Below are 22,490 nucleotides of genomic sequence, written 5' to 3' on the forward strand. Positions count from 1 at the left end.
AGTGTCTCCCATCTTAAACCAAAATCAGCCCGAGCAAGGAAGATGAATAAGCAACAACAAACATTTGCACATTCAGACACTGAATTCACTCAAACATTGTACAACAACCACCAAAAGACAGATTTTGACTTAAATTTGCATTTCTAAAATTATGTTACCTTTAACCTTCAAAATGTCAAAACTGAGTGGCCACTTGATTAGTTACACCACTGGTTGTTCATACAAATATCTAATCAGACAAACACATGGCAGTAACTTAGTGCATTTAACCATGTAGAAATGGCCGAGACGACCTCCTGAAATTCAATATGAGCATCAGAACAGGGAAGAAAGATGATTTAAGAGACTTTGAACATGACACGGTTGTTGCTGCCAGATCTGATGAGTCTTAATTTCTACTGCAACACCCAGAGGGCAGTGTCAGAATTTAGTGTAAACAGCATGAAAACATTGATCCATCTTGCCTTGTATCCAAGTTTCAAGTTCTTGGGACACTTTGGGCTCCTTAGTGCTAACTGAGCACCGCTAAAACACCACAGCCAAGTATTGTAGCTGACCATCTCCGTCCATTTATGACCACAGTGTACTCATCTTCTGATGGCTGTTCCAACAAGACAACGAGCCACGCCCCAAAGCTCAAATGACTTGAAAATAACAAGTTATTTGTACTTCTTGGCCTCCACGGTTACCAGATCTCAATCCAGTTGAGCACTTCTGGTATGTGGTGGAACAGGAGATTTGCATCATGGATGTGTAGCTGACAAAGCTACAGAAACTGTAATGCTATCATGCAAATTTTGCAGCACCTTGATGAACCTATGCAACTAAGAATAAGGCAAAAGGGCTTCTAAACTGATACTGGCAAGGTGTAACTAATAAAGTGGCCAGTCACTATATGAACTTCCTGGAGCCCAAGAGGATGCCTTTAAATTAGGGACTTGGCTGGCTAACATCATTAATCTAAAACAGAGAATATCCGTCAATTTCAGTATCTCACAATAGCTGTCATTCTTTTTCCTGCCACTCAACTATCGTTTATTACTGAATTGACATGTCAGTACAGCTTGTTTGTTTTTTTACAACAACTCAATTGAGTCTCAAATCTAATGTCTGTAAGATTATTGCCAATTTAACCTATTTAAATTTCTGTTTGGCTGCCAGAAGCTAAATCACACCACTGTGTCACGTTCTCTAAACGGCTCCCTCGCTTCCTTGAAAACACATTATTAAGCTTCTGTTTCAAAACTTGCTCTGTTTTTGAATGGCAATTATTCACACTTGGACATAAATAACTCCTTGTAAAACCTCCTCTAATTTCCATGATTTATGCTCACAGATAAGCCCATTAAGTGAGGTGATCAGCAAGCTAAACTGCCTGAATGTGAGGCATTTCAATTATGCAGGAAATCACGTTAAGAAAAAAGGTTGCTCTGCCTCTTTACACTATCCTACAAAAATGGTAGCAGTTAATGAGATTGCCTTAATTGAGTCAGCGGGGAATAGGGGAGTGTTACAGTCTTAAAACCCCTTCTAATCTGGCGTCAAGGAGACAAAACTTGTAGAAAGAAAAACGACACTACCTTTTCGGATATACAGTGTATACCTAAAATAATGGATGAAATTTTAAGCCATAAAATGTATCAGTCTTGCTTCTTTTATTTATTTTTTGGCAAGTTTATCCAAAACTTAAAGGACCTCTATGTTAAATGTGATTTATTTTGTGCTTCAGCACAATGCACTTACGGCTGAAATGGGATAAAGTGCTGCTTATCCTCGTCGTCCATTTTGCCTGTTATGATGTCAGTGACATCCATTACTGTGGAAAAAGGAGAGAGGTGGGGGTTAAAACGTTCTCAAGGCCTGCAGAGTGTAGCGTGGCTATGAAAGAGATCCAGAAAACTGCATGGTGGGCCACATCAGGGGGTAAAAGCTGTCTCAGCCAATGTTGGGATTTTCTTTGATGAGCACTAATTAAGTCAGAGGCTGAGCTGTGAGGAGAAAATCTGAGTAGTGGTTACGATGTGCACAAGCCTTTTGAAGCTTAAAACAAACAATGATTAAATATGAAATGAAGTTTCTTTAAATAGCTGTTACAGCGAAATGAACAGGAAGATCATAAGGTGACATAGCATACGGCTTTGAGTAGAGTTATCACAATATGTCAATAAGATACCACCGCAAGGATGCGAGTAGCAGCCTCATGGTGTAATATTAAACAGAATTATGTTAGATGCTAGAATGATGAGTCCTTCTTTACAACAAGACGCATGATTATTTTTTTTTTTTTCCAGTTTGCTTTGTTTGCGCGTTTGAATGCAGGCATTTGAGTCGGAAAAACCTGACAGCAGAGCTTGCCGACGAAACAGGAAATGCATTCTCAAGTCTGTCTGTTGGACAGACCAACTAAAGATAACACAAACATAAAAATGACACTGACGCCAAAGTTTACAGCAGGTCACCTTAGCTGTGTGAGAGTCAGCAAACCTTTATAATTGTGCCTAAAAAAAGAGCGAATCTCAAAAAGCGTTCCATCACGCTGTGTACAGCGGCAAATAATGATGATGTCTAAAGATAGGCCATCATAAATCAGGCTGTCATTTACCTTCCCCTCAAGTGGCACTGGAAAAAGGAAAAAAAAAAGACACCAAGAGAGGGGCGTAATTTTCTCTGTTGGATAACTGTGGGCAAAATGGCAATCTAATTAGTTTACGATACGCCTGGCAGCTTGCCAACAGGCAATAAATCAAAACTTTCTCCCCCCCCCCTTTCATTTAGCTGGAAACCTCTCAATTTTACCCAAATATATTTACTCAGCCACGCAAGGCACAATACTTACTTTTACCACAATGCAAAACAAGAACTGGTACACATTATGATATTCAAGCAAAGCCGGGGCTCTATACAGAGCAGCTTATTTCACGCAGATCTTTAGAACAATAGATTATCATGAAGTCTCCGTGCTGTCTTCTGTACCTGCCACTCCAAAGGGTCTTCTCAGACCTGACGTCAGCTTCTTGGTGTTGTTGTCTCGTAGCTCCATCCGTCCAACTCTTACAATCTGACACACGAAGCTGATCTTTTCTCTCTTCAGATCTTCGCTACCCAAGTCCTGAAGAGGTGTAAAGAAGAAAAAAAGTTCTAACAAAGCGCCTTAGAGTCACTACAAATCCCGGGCTGTTTCAATCAGATTGTACAACATAGGGATGAAAATCCTCTGGAAAACACAATTGGATTTAAAGCCCCATCTGACAGCAGCCTTTATCTGATCGATTAATAGCACTTTCTGCGGTGAAAATGAGTTTACGTAAAAGCCAAACATTTTACCGCAAATTGCTTCAGCAACATATGTGATTGTGTCCACAGATTCATTTTTCCAAACCTTGGAAAGTCCTCCCAGTGGGCTCACACTGACCCTTCTGCCCTTGGGCGTCCATCAGATAGAGGTCTTAGTAAATACATACAGAAAGCTGGGCTCTTTCTGAGAGAGCTTAACAAATACAGGCTCTGCAAACAGGCTCGCACGTGCTTCGTAACATGGCTGAATAAACAGTGAACTACAGGCGAGTGTGCGCACACTATAATCACATGCATTTACACATCCAAACACTCACTGTGAAGACTGCCCGCAGATTATGAAGCTGGTCGATGTCTTTTACTAGGCCACAGCTTGACCATTTTACCAAGTAGTTTTCACTGTAAGGGAGAGACGTCAGGGGGGAGGAGCATGACGTTCACAGGTGAAACAAAAACAATACAGTGAATTCAGACACCGAGATTAACAGCATTAACATCAGTTTCCTTCAGAGCTACAGAACCTTGAATGTTAATCCAGACATTAGTCTGCTTGACTAATGCTGGAGGCATATGTAACACTCCTCAGCTGAGCAGCTCAACACAATAATTTGCTGTCACAATCCTGAAGCGTGAATAAATGAAAGGGTTTACCTGATGAACTTGGACTCCACTGGGTCGTAAAGCGACATGAGCACCTCTGCATCTTCGCCAATCTTACACACCACATTCTTCAGAGTCACAAAGAGGGCGAAAGCTGGCGTGGAAGCGAACTTTGCTTGCCTCGTCAGATCAATATTCTGCTTCTGAGACTGAGAAACAGAGAAACGGAGGGGAATCAGCAGTATCACACGTTGTTCATGCGCAGCAGTGTATTGAGAGAGAAACAGTGCTGATGCCAGCTGTACATTGGATTAAAACTAGCCACTGTGGTTGGTTTTTGTTTTTTTACACACACAAAAAAAATCTAACAAGTTAAAAAGCTCCTAATATCTTTCACATTGAATAAAAAGGCCTTTACATTTACTTGATCTCCAGGACTGCATATACAGTAAAAGAACCTATTCCCTAGCGTCCTTCAAAAATATGCTGCGGTCACGTCATTAATATTCATCGTGTTGACCTGGACACTTTCTTATTGGCCATCCATATGCATTAAAGACCTCCAAAGGAAAGGTCACGTACGATGAGACCACATAACTGCAGGGCACTTAGTGGCTGGCACTCCCTACATACTGCAAACTGACATTCAGGTGTGGCACACCACTGATAAGCCAAGTAAAATAGATTGGGAATCTGGCACGGCTCCTGACTTTCTAAAGAAATCAAGCATTTTAGTGTACCAGGATTGGCTCAATTTGTCCTACTTTTAATCCAAAGTTGTTCAAATGCCAAAACCCCATCGCAGATTGAATCAAAGTGGTTTAGGTCATCTTTTTGGAAAACGGAACGGTAAAACAATGGGTTAAAAAGAGGCAGTGACAGTGTTATCATACCAATGGCTGATGTGTTTAACATGTTAACCCCTTTAGTTTAGCATTTTATCATGCTATCAAAACACACACGCACACTTTAGCAATAAACACAAATCACAGGGAATGTCGCTGTAATTTGTCATTAACTGAGGTACTGGATACAGTGAAACATCCGCTTCAGGTGAACAGTCTATAGCAGCGGATTTTCACAGACCGGCCTTTAAGGTGTCGCGGATAAATACAACAAAATAAAATTATATGACCAAGACACAAACTGTGGTATTTTATAATTATAATAATAAACACAAATTCACTGTGCAATTGTGTAACTTTATTAGCAGCGTCCTCCTGAACATTGAGAGTAACATCCTCCTCTCTGCTCCTTATTGCTCTCTAATCGCTATGGTAACGCGGAAATATTCCTTTCAAAATAAGACACACAACTTCAACACGGGGAAAAAACGCAGGGGAACCGTGTTAACGATAATAACCCTAAAAACCATAAATTTCATACCCAAGCATCAACTCTCGCGGCCCAGTACCGAACGACTCACGCCTGGGGGTTGGGGACCGCTGGTCTAAGGCACACAAAAACTACTGGTAACTGAATCAGTAAAGATTATCTAGTAGTTGAGACTGGACCAAAGGGGTGTACCATGGAAGCTAAAGTCACATCACCACTAATCTTAGCCATTTCGTGGCTAAAATTACAGATATTATTTTGGATGAAGAATGGCAGATATTATTGCAGAAGACCAGCTCATCATCTTTTACAGTGACATAAAAAGTAAGTAATAAAAAGAAAGATTGAAACAGCTGTGCCCAAACTGCACAGAAAACCAAACAACTTTTGTCAGATGTCCTTACTGTGGAAATCTGTGATTACCCTTCTTGTTTTTATTTCTTTTTTAATGCAAACACTATAATCGTGCTTGATTGACCAGCTGAGATTCGATGACGCAGAAGGAACAAGATCATGATGTGATCTGTGTTCATTCACACTGTGCGCTAATGGGCATTTGCTAAGCTTTGATATAGTATCTGGATAATAGAGCTGTCCCAAATACCATATTCTGGGCCTTGGAGGTTCAGTAGTGCTGAACAAGAACAATAATAATCATTAGGAGTTGCTAAATGAGACTTAACTAGAGATACTGGTGCTGTGCTTTGATTTCTGCTGATATCAGAAGCGGGACAGCTAAACTACATACCAACAAAAGTGTTTTGTTTTTTTTAAACTCCCTGGATTTGTTATATTTGCTAGCCACTTAAAAAATAGCTGCTGCTGGTTTATGAAAAGTCACAAAGTTGGCAACAGTAAATTTCAGAATCGAAAAACTTGCAAATTAAATGTCTTTCCAACAAGCAAATAACAGTAATATATTCAGTTTTTCTCTCTACTGAGTTTGTCTGTTTACCTTCTCCTCTTGGATCCGGTCCTCAATTTGTTTGGAAGCTGCCTCGTGTGCCCTGAACAGGCTGATGGTGCTGGTGAGCTCTGGGTCCAGTATGTTCCCATCTTTGTCTCTGACCACCAGATCAAGATCCAGGTACCTTGCATAAATAGAGGGTAGAGTTAACAAGCGCTCAGACCCACCAAGACAGTGTGCATTTGTCAGAAAGGAAACAACACATTTTATTTATAAACATGTACTCCTGTCACCTTATTTCCTGCCCAAATTCTACTTCATATTCATAACCTCGGCTCCACTGTTTTCTTTCGAAACCTATCTTTCTGCTATGCAGGGGAGCCAGAAAAAACAACAGTATATGTCTACATATACTCAGTGCTGCATTTCATCAGCTGATCACTACTTGCTTCTGAGGGAAAATTCATTTCTCTACCTGGCCAAAGGTTCAAAATTTCATCACAGGAGCAGAAAAGAGCTTCACGATTTTCATTTCCAACTGATTTTCTAGGCCCACTGCAGATAGTGCAAGAGCTGTCATTTCATGATGGAATACAGTGCAGTTTGCTGAAGCTAAACCCCATCAGTTTGTTCTCAAGCTAAGTGATGACCTGTCATTTTCTATTGACTGACACTGCTGACCTCTTCCAACAAGACTTGTTTTTTCCGGATAGATTTGAGGATAAAGGGATATAAGCCATAGGGAGAGAAGGAAAAATATAAAACACTCTCACAGCTGAAGACTCACTTGTTGCCATAGTCTATCTTGGAGGTGACTTTCTGTTTGAGCTCACTCAGCTCGTCCTGTGGGAGGGTGCCGGACAGAATCTGTGAACGCCATTCGATGAGGTCGTAGATCATGTCACGGACACAGTTGAACATCTCACGCTTGTCTCCCTGTTAGGCAGAACAACAATGTACAGCTTAGACACATTAGGAAAAGCTAAGAAAAAAAGTTTGAACTCTAGTAGAAACTTGCACCTCAGTTTTTGGCTATAATGTGGTGATAAGCACCAGCCAGGGCAGGGAAGATGATGACTTAATAAAAACCTTTTTTGTGTATCCGCAATGTTTGTTGAAAGTGTGTCTCTACACTTTTGATATACTTATTTTAGTTTAAATGTAACTTTTATTTATTAAAGAAGTCATGTAAAGACTGTATATATAAGATGGATGTAGCTTCCAGGCATAAAAAGTGAAGCAAATGTAATGACCACTAGAGGGCGACTCCCATGGTTGTAAAACAGGGGTGTCCAAACTCCGATCCATTTTTAATTGGCCCGCAAATAATTTTATAAATAGAATAGAATATGGCCCGCACTTCAACTTTTGCTTAAGTGTATTGCACTTCTTAGTTTTAACACCAGGGGGAGCTACTGTTGATCAAGGCAGTTGCTCCACCAAAAAGGACAATCACAGAAGAAATGTACCCCAAGTTACTAAACATGGCAGAACCAAAGAAGCGAAAGGTAGAAAGTGAATGCAGAAAATTTCAGACACGGTGGGAGAGCGAATATTTCTTCAAAGAATTCAAGGGGAAGTGTGTCTGTTTGATCTGCACTGAAACTGTGGCAGTTATGAAAGAGTATAATGTACGACGTCATTATGAAACCAAACATCAGGCCTATGCATCCTACACTGGTGCTGAGCGAGAGGAGAAATTAAAGCACAGGGTAGCTCTCCTGCGTGGTCAGCAACAGTATTTTTTTCGTGCTCAAAAGGTCCAGGAAAAGGCTACAATAGCCAGCTATGAGGTCGCCCAACTCATCGCAAGACATGGCAAGCCTTTTTCAGATGGAGACCTCATAAAACGCTGCCTCGTTAAAGTCACCGAAATAATGTGCCCGGAAAAAGTGCAGGACTTCAACAACGTCAGCATGTCCAGAGATACGGTTGTGCAACGCATTGAAGACTCGTCAGCCAACATTAAACTGCAACTGTCTGATAAAGCTGTGCTTTTGATTTTTACACCATCGCATGCGATGAGAGCACCGATGCCACAGACGCCGCACAGCTGCTATTTTTTTGCGGGGAGTGGACGAGAGCACGAGCGCTTTAGGTGAGTAAAAACATATATTCCACAGTACCCGTGTGTTAATGTGCAGGTACACATGCTTCAAATATCAATAATGCGCATCAATTCTGTCACTACCGTGCTTTTGCGCACAACTTTCTTATATGCGCTTTTCTTGTTAACACACAGAGTACACACCGCTGTGCACAGCGCACGCACATGTAGTCAGCTGATCTCATCTGATGCAGATTTGCTCCTTGATCAAGTGACATTTGTCCGGATTTTTGGCACGAGTGGCATACGATCAGCACCGCAGCTGGATGGCCCGATTTACATACCCAGCGCAGCTGATACTCACCAGAATAATTTACTAAAATATATGCACTCCTGTTATTAAGTCCAGTTCAGTCTGTTAATGTTGATAACGGTTTCAAACGAACGTTAATAGGTGTGTTGCTAAGCCTAATAACTTAAATAACAAACTTGAAATGTACCCGTCCCATTTTCCCCTTTGTTGTTTTTTCTCTGTGCTGTAAATCTTCTGTCTAAGAAGAAATCTGAGGCTGCTGTTCTGAGAATGAGCTACCAAAGCTTTTTCTGAATAAATCAATAAAGATCCATTTATGGAAAGCTGTGATGAAGGCAGTTTCGTCTTTAATTATATTCAACAATATAACATATTCGACCACTTTTAAGTGATTTTTCTAACTTTAATACACTAAAGTTAAGGTTATATACCTAATTTCTAGTAAGTGGCCCAGCCCCTCCTATATTTTTATGTATGTGGCCCTCAGTGAAAAAAGTTTGGACACCCCTGTTGTAAAACAACACCGATTTTATAGAAGTCTGTGGAAGGATAGCCCTGCCCTGTCTATCGCCCTAGTAAACAGTTTCAAGATTAGTTTATGGACTGAATCGGTTTAGATTCATGTTGAATATACAACATCACTTCACCCTATAAGTTATAGCCTAGGAACACGATAACATTTAATGTTTCACCATGTGATAAGTTGCTAGCATCTGAGCACTCAGCATCCCTCAATTTTTCAGTTAAATGCACACTTCAGTCGTCATGTCCAGTTTTAAAACAGCAAGATAACAGGAAACTGCTGAATGTTCCCCTGGCAACCACACAAAGTTCTTGTGACCTACGGCGACTGCTAAATGACGAAATTCTAAGTGCAATTTGCTAGGGGGTTGGTGTTGGGGAAATACACTTTTTTTTCTTAGTAGGGGTCACCTACTGGCCTCTAGGTCTGTGTGGCTGGGGATTTATTGGTACCAAGCAAACTGCTGTGTTTATGGCTTCATAACAGGGCTTTGCTAACCAATAGGTGACGGCACAGTGGCTCCATTTTTCTTTTATAGTCTTATACTTTTATGTTTTTCTCTTACCCATTTTCTTTTATTTCTATAGATACAAGTGAGTCCAGGTAAGCTGGTTACAAGCAAAAATCTGTTAAAGCCACTGAGTCAGCATAAAATAATAGATTTTTTGTATTTTACAGGAAATCCTCCAAATAGTATTTACCAATAAACATGAAAATATGACAAAAAACAATTGGTGAAATAGAAATAAACACAAAAAAGGGCAAATAAACCATAAAATAATGCACATTATCATTTTATTAATGTGTGTGTGTTTCCACTGGAGGAGCAAAGGTTGGCTTACCACATATAAGTCCCTCCATATTGTAGCCCACTCCCGCAGTGTCGTGGTAACCTCTTGAACCAAGGGCAGCTCAGTGGGAATGACTGTCTCCTTTTGCCTGCAGTGACAAAGAATGATTTTATTTTTTTTAATTTTTTTTTTTACAGTGATTGTGTCCCGTCTGCCCTTTCCTCTCCACATTAAGGCCAGGATTATACTCCCTTACACACAAAGAGAGCTGCAGATAGCATGGACAAGTAGGTATTCTTGTTATATTACTCCATTCTGCTCGGAGTTCTCTTGGAAGTTCTCTCTCTCAGTTAGCTGTATTGTAGCAGCTGTAACAGGTGGATAAATCCACACAGTCACGTCATCACTTGGACCCAAGTAGACCATTAAATAGTCAAGGACGCACAAAGTATAACATAGGTATAAGATTCATAAACGGACAAGTTGTGTGAGAAGAAGAGAGTTTTCAGCGTCGAGCGTAATCATCACATACATGTTCCTTATACTATATCAGTAAAATCCAACTATTAAAAACATATCAGCGCCTAAAGATTCTCAATTTAATTCAAAGATTCTGAAGTTTGGGTTTCATCTTTGTGTTGTGCTGGTGAAATCAAAGAAGACAGACCAAAACAAAAACAGCGTCGCAAGTTGTGCCAAAGCGAACACACATGTCACATCACATCAAGCGCAGACCTTTCCACTGAAACAACCTCCGAGGGTGTCTACAAACAACTTGCACTTTATCTAGTCCCTAATTTTCTCAGCAGGTCTATCAACTAAAAAACTTGTTATATACTTGCTTCCTGTTTGATCTCTGGTGCCATCTTTAACACTGTTTGTTGCTCCTGATAAATATAATATAATAAAGAAGCATTCAGAAATTTGACTTAGCAGTACTGACCCGCTGCCCTCGACCGTGGCCTCTTTCAGGTGTATGTAGCAAGCGGGAAATATGCCCTGGAAGAGAAAGAGATCGAAAAGAGACGTAAGTGTAAAAGCCGAAAGAGCATTTGAAGAACTGAAAAACTGAAGTTGTAAAGTTCAAATGTGTAAGTAGCAAATTTAAGTGTTTAAAATGTAGTTTTTTGCTCACCTTTTTGGATTTTCTCCTCAGCCTATAGCCTCTGTACCAGTCTAATAAGGAGAACGGTTACAAACCATGTTACACAAGGAGAAAAAAACCCTCCTAAAACAAATCACAGTTTGCTCCACTAAACATTCTTTTGTTTAAATAAAGGATGACACTAAAGAAGGAAATAACAGTTCTTCCACGATGCAAAACATCAGACCAACTCATGGGTCTGGGATTACTATCGCCTGCCTTTACAGCAACTAAATATCATTATCACACAATTGATTCTTAGAAATGTACAAAAACTTGACAGAAAAGCCGATGTCCAATGTTGTCGTGTCAGCTCCGATTAAACGTGGCATCAGTAAGCCTGTTCTCACCTTCATATGTCTCAAGTATGTGCACTGTGTCTCCGATCTGCAGTGACAGCTCCTCCTCTCCCCGGGCATCGTAGTTATAGATTGCTGGAGAAGGACGAGAGAAGACAATATAAGAGGAGGCGATATTACAGCAGGAGGAAAAAGGCAATAAAGTGTTTGGCTCCCTTGTGGCGCTAATTGTGTGCCACTGCAATGTGTAGTAGAGGCATCACACATATACTGGATGTCCACCCACACAGTCTAACACAGTGATGCTTGGGCCTGGCACCTTCAACGCTGTAATATCAACACATTTTTTTCCCACCTACTGAAAACAAACCAATAAATATGGATAATGCCAAAACAAAAATGATGACAGTAACTTTATGGTGTTCCTGATATATATATTTTTTTTTAAACTGCTCTCAAACAACAAGAAGATGATTTATATGTTAAGAAAAATATACAGTGCTCTCAGAATTGTCTGAAAAATGACAAACATAACCTGTCAAATCATATGAATTTATAACAGAAAAAGTTGTGTTGGGTTCTACCGGTTATTATTCAGTTATGTGTAATGATTAATAAAGTAACCACCAAAGTTTGAAATGATTTGTATGATGCAACTTTAAAGAAAAAGAATGTTAAAAGACCAAGAGAACGAATGTGGACATTTTAACACGCAGATCAAAAAGCAAATCACAGATCCTTTGAAATTTCCAACAAATCTATTGAAGTCTCCAATGCTTCCAAGAAAACAGAAAACATATGTTGTAGGGCAACAAAATAACATCAGCTTGGCAAAAGTAAATCTTCCTATCTAATGTCTATTTTATACCCAATTAGGACATTAAAGGACTCGTTTCTTGAAGTCAACCAATAGAGCGCAGGCTATTAACTCTAAAGCCACTGAATCCAGTGCCAACACACACACACACACACACACACACACACACACACACACACACACACACACACACACACACACAGAGCTCCATCAACATGTCAAGGTCAAATTATAAAGACAATAAAATCCTGACTGTTGACACTTGTTCTCTCATTCAGTGAGCAGTAAACAATATGTCACTGTCAAACAGCCGAGCCCAGCACCTGTCTGTCTAAGAGTGCACAATTGCCCCCCACCCCCCCACACACAGACACACACACACTGCATAAAAAGTAAACTGACAGGGGCTGTGGAGACACATGTTTGTGTGCATCTATAGGCACGTGTGCATGTCCTGCTGAGAGCAGGCACACCGAGGTGCTTCAACAAAGGTTTCCAGAGGTGAGTGACTGCTTAATTAAAATAGACCCTCACTGCAGGCACTGGAGCCTTCCCAGCATGCCGATGGTGAAGCAAGTGAATCAACCATTTCCTTTCTCAATTACCTGCCATCTGAAGAGTTCACTGTACTTCATTAAACTATCACACAGCATTTTAGCTCTTTTTATGTTGAAAAACAGTCAGTTAGCAATTTAAATACTTCTGGAAAGTCCAGGTCATTTTCAGATAATTTGCAATTAATGATAACTGTGATATTATTGGGATTTTTTATTCTGTATAAGGTAAAAGCATTAAAGAACACAATTAGTGATTTATGCCAGATCATAGTTACAAAGCAGCTTTGATTATGCAAAGTTCAAATTAGCAGTATGTGTGTCAGCTAGAATATAAGTCGGAACATTTTATAACAATCCCCTTGGTCCTGTCCTATTCTGTCACATGTTTTCCCTACCTGCTGGATCTATGACACCTTTCAAAGCTGGATCTCCACCTGCTTTGGAAGGCACTCTAACCCCACTGTCTTGGACCGAAGCTGGCTGGAGATGCGTATCCGCTTTATTGCCACTCAAACCAGCTTCTCACTTAATTGTCAGGATGTGATATTCGTTACTGAGGCTGGTGATTATATTGTTCAGCTATTCATTTGTCACAAAGCACATGGCAAATAAAATATCTGCAGAGAAGCAACGAATACTCTAAACGTGTGAAAAGCACTGAGGTAATGTGGCAGAGAAAATGACAAATTCAGACGTTCAGCATGTGCACGCAGCCTTAATCGTTACAGTGCATGCAGTAAAGAACCTCACTGCATCTAGAGAGCATAAAAACGCATGTGTACCCATTTGATTCAGGCCTGTGTGTATTTGCATGTACGCGTGCATATCCACGGTGCATTTTGCGCATCCCAGAACAATCCAACGAGTCCACTGAATCTACCAGAACATGACCCATGGGCTGACAATGGAGCAACAAAGGCCCTAGGAAATGAATTCAATGGTACCACACTGAGATACAAAAGGCACCAAGAGGCCTAGAAAGCAACAAAACATCAAAAAGGGAGGTGGGATTAATCTGTGTCGAGGCATCACAGAGTAGCCCAGTCACTCCGCATGCACTGCGCGCTCAATTAAACTATCATTAAGAGTAGCTGGAAACGTCTGTAAAGCCATCAACTGCATATGTATGTTTGTTTAAAACTAGGCGAGAGGGCCAGCTGATTCAGCACGAGCAGCAGGTGATCCGAGGGAGAAACAAGACACGAACCGCTCCAATAAAAAGATAAAGCATGACATTTTATCAGTAAATGAGAACTCTATAATCAGTGCCAATGAGACAAGTTTAATAGAGTTTAGAGAGTTGGCAAAATCGTCACTGGGCAAGAGGTACAATTGTAAAATGAACACAAACAACACCCTGGGAAGATGCTGACTGAGTGACGACCATCAAACTCTGACATGAGAGAAGATGGTGCAATTGAGCAGAGAAACTAAAATGCTTCTTGTCACGTGAGGATTGGGGGGGGGGGGGGGGGGGCGGCTAAATGACAGCTCTGATTACTCATAAACCTGTATTTGCATACTCGAGTAATCTGATGTCAATTAGGAAGCAGTGAGGAAGAGAAAATCCATCAGAGGAAGAAGACGAAGAGGATGGGGAAGTGGACCGTATTCTCCCTAGAGTGTGGCATGCAAATGATTTTCTGGGAACGGGATAAACAGTAGCATCATTTGGACGGGGCTCATTACCATACATAACGTTGTGCATAAGGCTGTGCAAACTCGGAGAACGTTATCATCATAGGAAACAAGTGAGGAATCAGATTACAGAACTCTCCACTTAGCCAGCAGTCTACGCCCTCTACACAATTATAAGCAGCATCGTCTAAAATTTGGACTGATTGTAATTCTACACTTTGGACTCACTAATAACTGGCACTAATCCACGTGAAGCACAACATACCATTACACTCAAACGATAACACAGTATGCTGAGGAAGGAGGGGTTTGAAAGGAGAGGGGAAAGGAAGTGCACGGAAAAGTGGGAAGAGACTGAGCCTCTTGATGTTTTGAGTAAAATCCCCATGGGCTGTAAGCCCACAGAGAGAGACAGCCAGGAAGTCCCAGACAACAGAGAAAGACAAGTGTGGAGCATAAGGCAGCTCTCAGCACTGGAAGGGCTTGGATTATACAGCACTGGAGTCAATGTGCAACTTCAGAATAAAAAGGCCCCCAGGAACTTATCCAATTTTTGTAACATAATTAGGGTTAAACTGCCATTAGTTTGTGTAAAGTAAAAGAAAATGAAAACTACAATAGTAGTTTTTCATACTTAAACACAACCAAACAGGAAACAGTAAGTGCAAAAGGAAATAAATCACAGCCTTCAGGTTCCATTGTAGTAAGTTTCAGCTTCATAACATCCAGATTCGATAAACCAAATACTAAACAACTAGCAGACTTTAGTTATCATGTTACTCTCAACAATCAACTGTTAACTTCAAGGCAAGTCCCTTCCTGTGCCTTTTTGAGCATGAGAAGCCAAATAATTAGCAAAGAATGTGAAGCAAATCGTTCCAGCGAGTCGTTTTGAGTGGCAACAATGACAAACTAGGCAGGGCTCCATACTTCATTGTTTGAAACCCACTGGAACCTACTAGTGGTTGTACTTCCTTACTTTGAAAGTTTGTGTTCTCTGACAAAAGAATGCGACCTCTGTCATGTTCAAAGTGGACCTATTATTGACATTTCTAGCTCTGTATTTTTTTATTTTTGAACTTTGCTTGAGTAGCTTTACGCAATTGACAGTTAAAATAATAAGTTCATGATTGATTTCATACTGGGCCAGGGCACAGCGCCACAGTTCATCTACTGTCTGAAAGAGGACACTGTAGCTCTCTTTATGGCGCCACACCTTTAAGTCATCTTCCTTTTGACTGTGTACCTCTCACTAACAGAAGGTGTTAGTGCTGCTACTGTCCAGTGACAGGGATAACAGTGGCACCTTTGCATTCACACATACATCAACAATTTAGAAACAGCAAAAACCTAACGTGTTCATCTCTCGAATGCGGGAAGCTGCCAGAACACCTGGAGAAACCTAACCCAGGCCCAGAATGGCAGGCACAAATCTCTTTACGTTTACAGCGATCACCCCAGCACCAGTGATAACATCTATCTATTAAAAAGACTTTCTATAAATACATTCAATACAAATAAAAAATGTGGACTGTGAGAAAACAATAATATACACTGAAATTGAGCATGACAATCGGGATGAATAAAGAGCACTTTAATAAGCACACAGTGGGCTAAGAATAACCTTTTCCAGGCAGCAGGACTGAATAGAGGATGATTATTATACTCCTGCCGCACTACAGGTCTCCAAGGCAAGACGGAGGAGTCAGCAGAGAGGGGTTTTACATGCACGCAAACACACGCAGTCTCTGAAGGATATATATATATGACCATTCCAGACTAACTGAAGTGGTCTGAATGTAAAATGACACAGCTCTTACTAGCTAAAAGCATCAGACTACATTATACATCTGACCTTATAAAGCTGATGCAACTCAAGTTTCTGTGAAGCATCACCTCAGTGCACACAATGAGACATACCAGACCTCAAATAATAATATTCAGCATCAAACGCAGCCAAATTTAAAAAGAAAATAGTCGTTCATTTGCATAAACATCAACATGTCTTATTGGTGGTGTAATAGTAATAGTTTAAAGCAAGATTTCAAATACTAGAAACTAGAAACTGGTTCAGTGTCCAACATCTTGCATACAAATTGTTTCTGTGAACACATCTTCAGAACACGGGGTGTCCTGGAGGACATGGCAGGAGCCGAAAACAAGCATGCCTTCAGATCAAGCTTGTGTAGTCATTAGTATGGGCGAGTATGATCCGAGCGAGGTGCTGTTGCAGGTGTTTGCTGTGTTTTCCCGACGAGCCCAGTTGGTGGTGAGATGCAGTCGGCTGGAGCGAGCACTGCTGCAGCAGAGATCACAGGTATTCTTCGGGGACCTGCCATGTGCTATTAAGGTAACGGGGAGAGCACCAGTCTGGGGGAAGGGGCCGAGGACCAGGCCTTTGTACTGCATTTCTGGAACACCTGTGGACTTCTGCGGCAGCTCCTCTGTCTGATTTCACCAAGGCTGACAATAATACACACTAAAGGAAGCGGTTGTTCTAAGTAGTGACTTAGAGCATACAAATGAGTCTCAATCTAGTACCAAATGTGCAAATAACTCTAAATAACAAAAGTAAAAATGGCTCAAAGGCAGTTTTCGTGTGAACAGAATAGCATTTAAGTTTTCATTACATTTTAGCCAGAAGAATTTATTATTTATACGCTCGAGCATTTCCATTTCCATCTTCACAGCACGTTGCCTTGACTGTTTTGTTTTTTGAAACCTGCTTCATTTACATCTGTTTACTAGTTTCCCAATCTTTGACTTTTCTTGGCAAGTTACTGCCACTTTTAAAATTAGAGAAAAATGAAAAGTCAGTGGGAGGAATTTGAACCGTGTTTACATGTACATACTTGTATACACATGGTGCAAAAACAAAGCCTCCTTCTAGCATTCCTAAATTCACTTCAAGAATAACACAAAAATTCTGAATGTATTTATCTCTCATAAATGTCTACGCTCAATATCTTCAGTTGATGGGTGTATGAGTGTTTTGTCCACAACTTGTAAAAACAGTAGGAAAGGGGTTGCTCTGGCAAACTGAAGATTAAAGTGCTAACTGTAAACTTCAAGGCCCCCCCATTTCAGATCTAGCCTTCAGCCTTTGTTGCCTGGACTTACCAATCTATTCCTTCCTCTAATTTCCTCCCTATTGAGTGCATTAAAGGGAATCAAAAAAGGCCAAAAGCAAACATATATGCGACAAAATACACTGATGTTATGAAATAACAGGAAATCAAAAAGTTATTTTTAAAAAATCTGCTTCGTCTGACCGCCTTTCCAATACACAAAGATATCTATCTTGAGTAGTATAATAATAGTGAACAAACAAAAAAAACCAAAACAAAACAGGAAGTCCTAATTTGAGAGGCCACTTCTATTGGTCAACATCCTTCACTCAAATTTAGTCTCAACCAAGTCTGTGTATAAATAAATGCACATTAAGTCAAAAGGGGAATATTAACAGTATAGTCATAATGCTGAGAGCGCTCATGTATATGTTGTTTCTTTATACAAGTGTCACCTTTGCAGTAATTTAAAGCCATGCTAGTTTCTCTCCACAGCTGTTATGCTGTGCGTGAGGAAGAAGGGCTCAATCTATTGTGCACATGCAGTACAGCAGCAGAGAAACATTTCTGAGTCTGGTAGAAGTGCAGCTAGTTTGAAACTGGCAACCCTCTGGAAACCTTGTGCAGATATGACTTATAACAAATAACTAAAGCCTTATCATATAAGGGAGTCTAATAATATTTCAAGCACTAGACAATTAGAGGAATTTTCATTGAAGTGAAATAGAAACCTTTAAGTATTAAAATATACTGTAATATAGTGGGATTTGGCTGAGGTAGTGAAATGCATTCGGTCTCTCAGTGGCATACACTGAGAAAGAAGACAATCAACTATACAGCATTTTATAACAATCAAATGACAGAGAGAGAAGCTTTGTCAGTGACATACAAAGCAGGGAAAACAGGATAATTAATTTCAAGTCCCTCACTAATAGGGTTTAATAAGAGGTTTAGGCATTTAGACAGAAGCCTGATGATTCTAATTTAGGGGCAAATTCAGACAGTGATCTTAGGATTGTGAAATACCAACAAAATCACCCTGTTTTCTTTGAGCCCAATTATATACAGCAGTCATTAGGCTTCATCAGCAGTTCGAAACATAAGATAACACTGTTGTAACTAACCTGAAATGAATACAACAGCAGTTAAGCTGGGAAACAGGAAAGGCCCGGGTCTTTCTCTCCGTGCTAGAGCCACATTTTTACTCCCTCTGGAAATCAACAGGAAATGCCACTTGAGATATTACTGTATCACAATAGATAGGGCCCTTCCAGTAGGCAAGAAGGAAATACTGATGCTGTTTCTGACTACAGGAAGATTAACAATGCCGTGTTAAAAAGGGGGTAGCAGGAGAAACAGAACACGGTAAAAAATTGCGACGATGTACAACTGGGGAAGTGGACGGGTGTGTGGCATGAAGAGTGAAGTAAGGTGAAGGGAAGAACAATCTGAGAAAAGCACTTGTGCCAGTTTTGGATGCCAAGAGCTATAATACCTTTTGGCAGCGCTTACAACCATGTGCCCAGCTCCAACATAGGCCTTGGGGTGCAATCTAACGCAGGCTGATAACTCAGCATCCACTGCCTCTGTAGAGCCAAGTTATTCCTTTAATTGAAAATCATCTTCCCAATACAACAGGGAAAGAGCACAGCACAGCTCATTACAGGGCGCTGAGTAAAGCCTTGCACAGGGCTTCTCAACAGAGTGGTCTTTGCAACACCTCTGCAAAGCAAACCCTCCTGCCCTTTGCACATATGCCTCAGGAGCCTTTAAACGAATAATCAATGGAAGCACTTACAGGTTGTTTTTACAGCTTATCAAGGACAGTAACATCAAAAATCACTTGTTAAACAACTGTAAGAGATCACAGGATAGCAGTTATTCCATCCACTTAGCCACACTAAAGCAAAGACAGATGAAGTAAACTGGCACAATCCACAAAGTTGTTTTGTTTTTTGCACAACAAGCTATAGCTAATTGTTTCCTGCCCTGTGTTACATCTCTTGTGAAATGTATCCTGATGATGTATAATTACCTTCAAAGATTTGGAAAACGCTCTAACTGAATCATCAAGTTTATTTTCAAACCTCTTTGGCAGCAAAAAATGTGACTTCACCTCACTGACAAGCAAATGAAACAGTGCGTCACCAGATACTAGCCACTGCATCTGGGCCCGCAAACAGAGCACAAATATGCGTGACACGCAACAGGAAATGCCTACAACCTGTTCTTCACACTGTTATTTATAATCACCGGCATGAGGCTGTGCTCTGCTAAAACAGAAGTCAGAGCTCACATCAGCATAAAATCAGTACAATGGGATTTCCAATAGATAATCAGAAAATCAGAACACACTAAACAACTGCTATTAACTCCTAACATCAAAACATCAACTACTCGTACAAAAAGCATTCCTGCAGAGGAGGAATATTCAAGAGGTGACTGGTGAATGAGCAGAAACTGCAGTCCTACATTCAGCTGTAGAAAGTAGAAATGCTGTACTTTAGTTCATGCGCGCTTCCGAAAATTCTATCTGCTAAATTGCTGGAAAAGATGAGCGCAATTAACTTCCAGCATAATCCACAGAACCACCAGCTCCACCCAAGGATCGGGTTTAGTCACCCAGCAGACCACTCTGCTCTGTGGTTGCAATACTTTCTAAATGAGCAGACACAGTGTACAAGTTTATTATTATTATTATTAAACAACCAGTGCTGAACAAAGTAAACCTACTTTCCAAATTCGAAAGTGTTGACTAAAATGCTCCAGATTATTTGTAAAGCTATTTGATGTACTGTATATGTGGATACGCTATAACAGGACGTCTAAAGCTTTGTTTTAAAAAAGATCATCATTAATTATGAAATTATGAACAGCTATGCTACTACGTTATTTAAATTATAAAAAGGGAGCAATTGAAGCAAAATCCGAACACAAATTCTTGTACTATGCATTGCGTATTTAAAATAGTTTGTTCTGTTGCCACATTTTCAAAACCCTGTTTTATCCACTTTCACTATCTCACTAGTTACATGGATGTTCAAAGGTGATGGCTTCACAAATGACTAAGCATGGTTGGTTTCATGAGTAGGGGAGGTATTTATAACATCACTCCAAAAAGCTTGCAGAAGCGTGGCTGTTATTTTTTTGGTCCACACACTGTATAAAGTAGAGATAAAATACAACATTTTGAGTGTTCACACATTTTACAATTACTCAGTGTGATGGATTTGACACTCGAGTTGTCGTTTTTGTCACTAAAACTTAACACTTAAAATCCTGTTGTCCTTCTGTGTGACTGACGACAGGTTCTGATTGCGCTTAGAATAAGAAGAATCACATCAATTATAGTGTATTTCTGTATTTCTGAAAAAGTCAGTAGCCTGAATATCCGAGTTCCCAGCCAGAGGTTTTCTGTGGAACACTACCTCCAGTTGGATTTCCCAATCAGATAGTTGAAGCTGCCCAAAGTATCCCAAGTTGACTGAACGTAAAGAGCAGTAAAACTGCAAAAACTTTTACTCTGTCCTGCCGCTGTTGTACATTTGTGAGTCGTAAAATAAGCCGCTGAGAAAGCGCTGACCAAGCTATGTATTAAAGTGCTGCAGCAGTGTTTTTAAGCACCAAAAAAGAAGCACTGCTCTGTTCTGCTAGGGATACCTGAATGGCTCTACCTTGCTAAGAACCATTCTCCAAATTTACTTCCAGAACATTCCAACTCGCAGGTGATGCCACTCCCAGGTGTCTGGAACGTGGCGTTAGCTCCAGAAGAAAAACTTCTCCAGATCCACCTTGGTTGCTTCCACCCCCCCGCTGCCTCGTCAGCCAGACAGGAGGAGCATCTGCAGCTATAGTGAAGCACTCGGCCTATTCAACACTGAAACCTTTTCACAATTAGCAAGAGGCAGAGAAGAAACGCTAGCCCCACTAGTGAGAGCAGCAGTGGCTCCTATTATCCTTACAGCATGAACAATGCGCTACTTGTATAATCCAGCTCCGAAAAACAAGACTCTGCAAAAGGGTTATTAACGGAAATGTTATCAATGAGAGTTTCGATGATAGCTCAGACAGTGTGGGGGGCATTACATAACAGCAGCTTTTTGGATGGCTGCTGAGGAAATAAACTGGTTGGTTGTTCTTTGCTACAAAATGGCACTATTAAGCTTTCATAAAGAAAATGAAAAGAAGCCCAATGACGCACTTTCTTTGGTCAGATGAGATAAAGATAGAATTTTTCTGATCAGATGGAGTTGGTTTGAACCTAGCGTGGGCTGCCACAGCCGATGAATGGTCCTAACAAAGCACAGAGGTAGAAATGTGATGATACTGGGCTGGCTGAGTGCAAAAGGTAAGAGCACTATGGATGTTGGATAAATATACTAGCTGACATAATAATGCCCAGTCTCCGGGAGCCTGACAGAAGAGGAATATTCCAGCAAAGCACAGTCCTAAAACCAGACAACTCCCTTAGTTCAGTAAAGGACAGCTGAAGAAAAAAAAAAAAACTGTCTTTGAAGAATGACAGAACTCCTCTCTAACTTGTATAACACTGGTATCCACCATGCAGCAGAGGTGGATGCAGTCTATCATCAAAAAATAAAGGTAAACATATAAAAAATAGACAATATAAAAAATCTGAAACTCTGTGATGAAAGGTTTATTCGGTTTTGCTGCACGTGGCTCAACACGCTCGCACGTCAAAAGCTGGCTGAAAAGTGGCCATGAACAAGAACAGGGAGACGTAGGAATAAAGAAAGATAAAACCACACGAAAAGTACAGACAGTGGCTGCGCTGGATACTTTCATTGTTTTTAACTCTCATCTGACTTCAGCACTTTGTGTGTTAAACTTTGTTCATCTTCAAAGTGCTGCAGTTGGCTGAGGAACCAAGCAAGAGAAGCCCATTGACCCGTTTCTTGCTCCAGTCTGCAAAGCTCTGTATAGACTCTGGACCAACTCGTAACCACGTTCAACTCATAAGACAGCATGAAAAGCTCGGTGCACAATAGACTGCTGCAACTGGTGTTTCCCAAAGTAGACGATGCACGACGATGTCTGTGCAATCAATGTAGTTCTTATCAATTATTGCCAAATCCGTTTTACATCACCATTCATTAAAGTTATTGCCTATCATGTTAAACGAGGTGGTCTTTGTTT

At 40.5% G+C, this 22,490-nt stretch overlaps 1 protein-coding gene across 2 annotated transcripts in view; it reads right to left on the reverse strand.

Annotated features, from left to right (window-relative positions):
* dock1 (dedicator of cytokinesis 1) overlaps positions 1-22,490 on the reverse strand; it is a 196,844-nt gene that overhangs the window by 160,991 nt on the left and 13,363 nt on the right. For both annotated transcript variants that reach the window (XM_026178424.2, XM_026178422.2), the window contains exons 2-11: positions 11,305-11,388; positions 10,946-10,986; positions 10,754-10,809; positions 9,862-9,958; positions 6,924-7,072; positions 6,185-6,320; positions 3,946-4,103; positions 3,612-3,693; positions 2,974-3,109; positions 1,744-1,816 (exon numbers count right to left, since the gene is read on the reverse strand). In XM_026178424.2, the coding sequence (XP_026034209.2) occupies positions 1,744-1,816; positions 2,974-3,109; positions 3,612-3,693; positions 3,946-4,103; positions 6,185-6,320; positions 6,924-7,072; positions 9,862-9,958; positions 10,754-10,809; positions 10,946-10,986; positions 11,305-11,388 (1,012 nt within the window). The remainder of the gene's footprint in view (positions 1-1,743; positions 1,817-2,973; positions 3,110-3,611; positions 3,694-3,945; positions 4,104-6,184; positions 6,321-6,923; positions 7,073-9,861; positions 9,959-10,753; positions 10,810-10,945; positions 10,987-11,304; positions 11,389-22,490) is intronic.

The sequence above is a fragment of the Astatotilapia calliptera genome, chromosome 8, assembly GCF_964374335.1.
Source record: "Astatotilapia calliptera chromosome 8, fAstCal68.1, whole genome shotgun sequence".
In the NCBI taxonomy this organism is placed as follows: Eukaryota; Metazoa; Chordata; class Actinopteri; order Cichliformes; family Cichlidae; genus Astatotilapia; species Astatotilapia calliptera.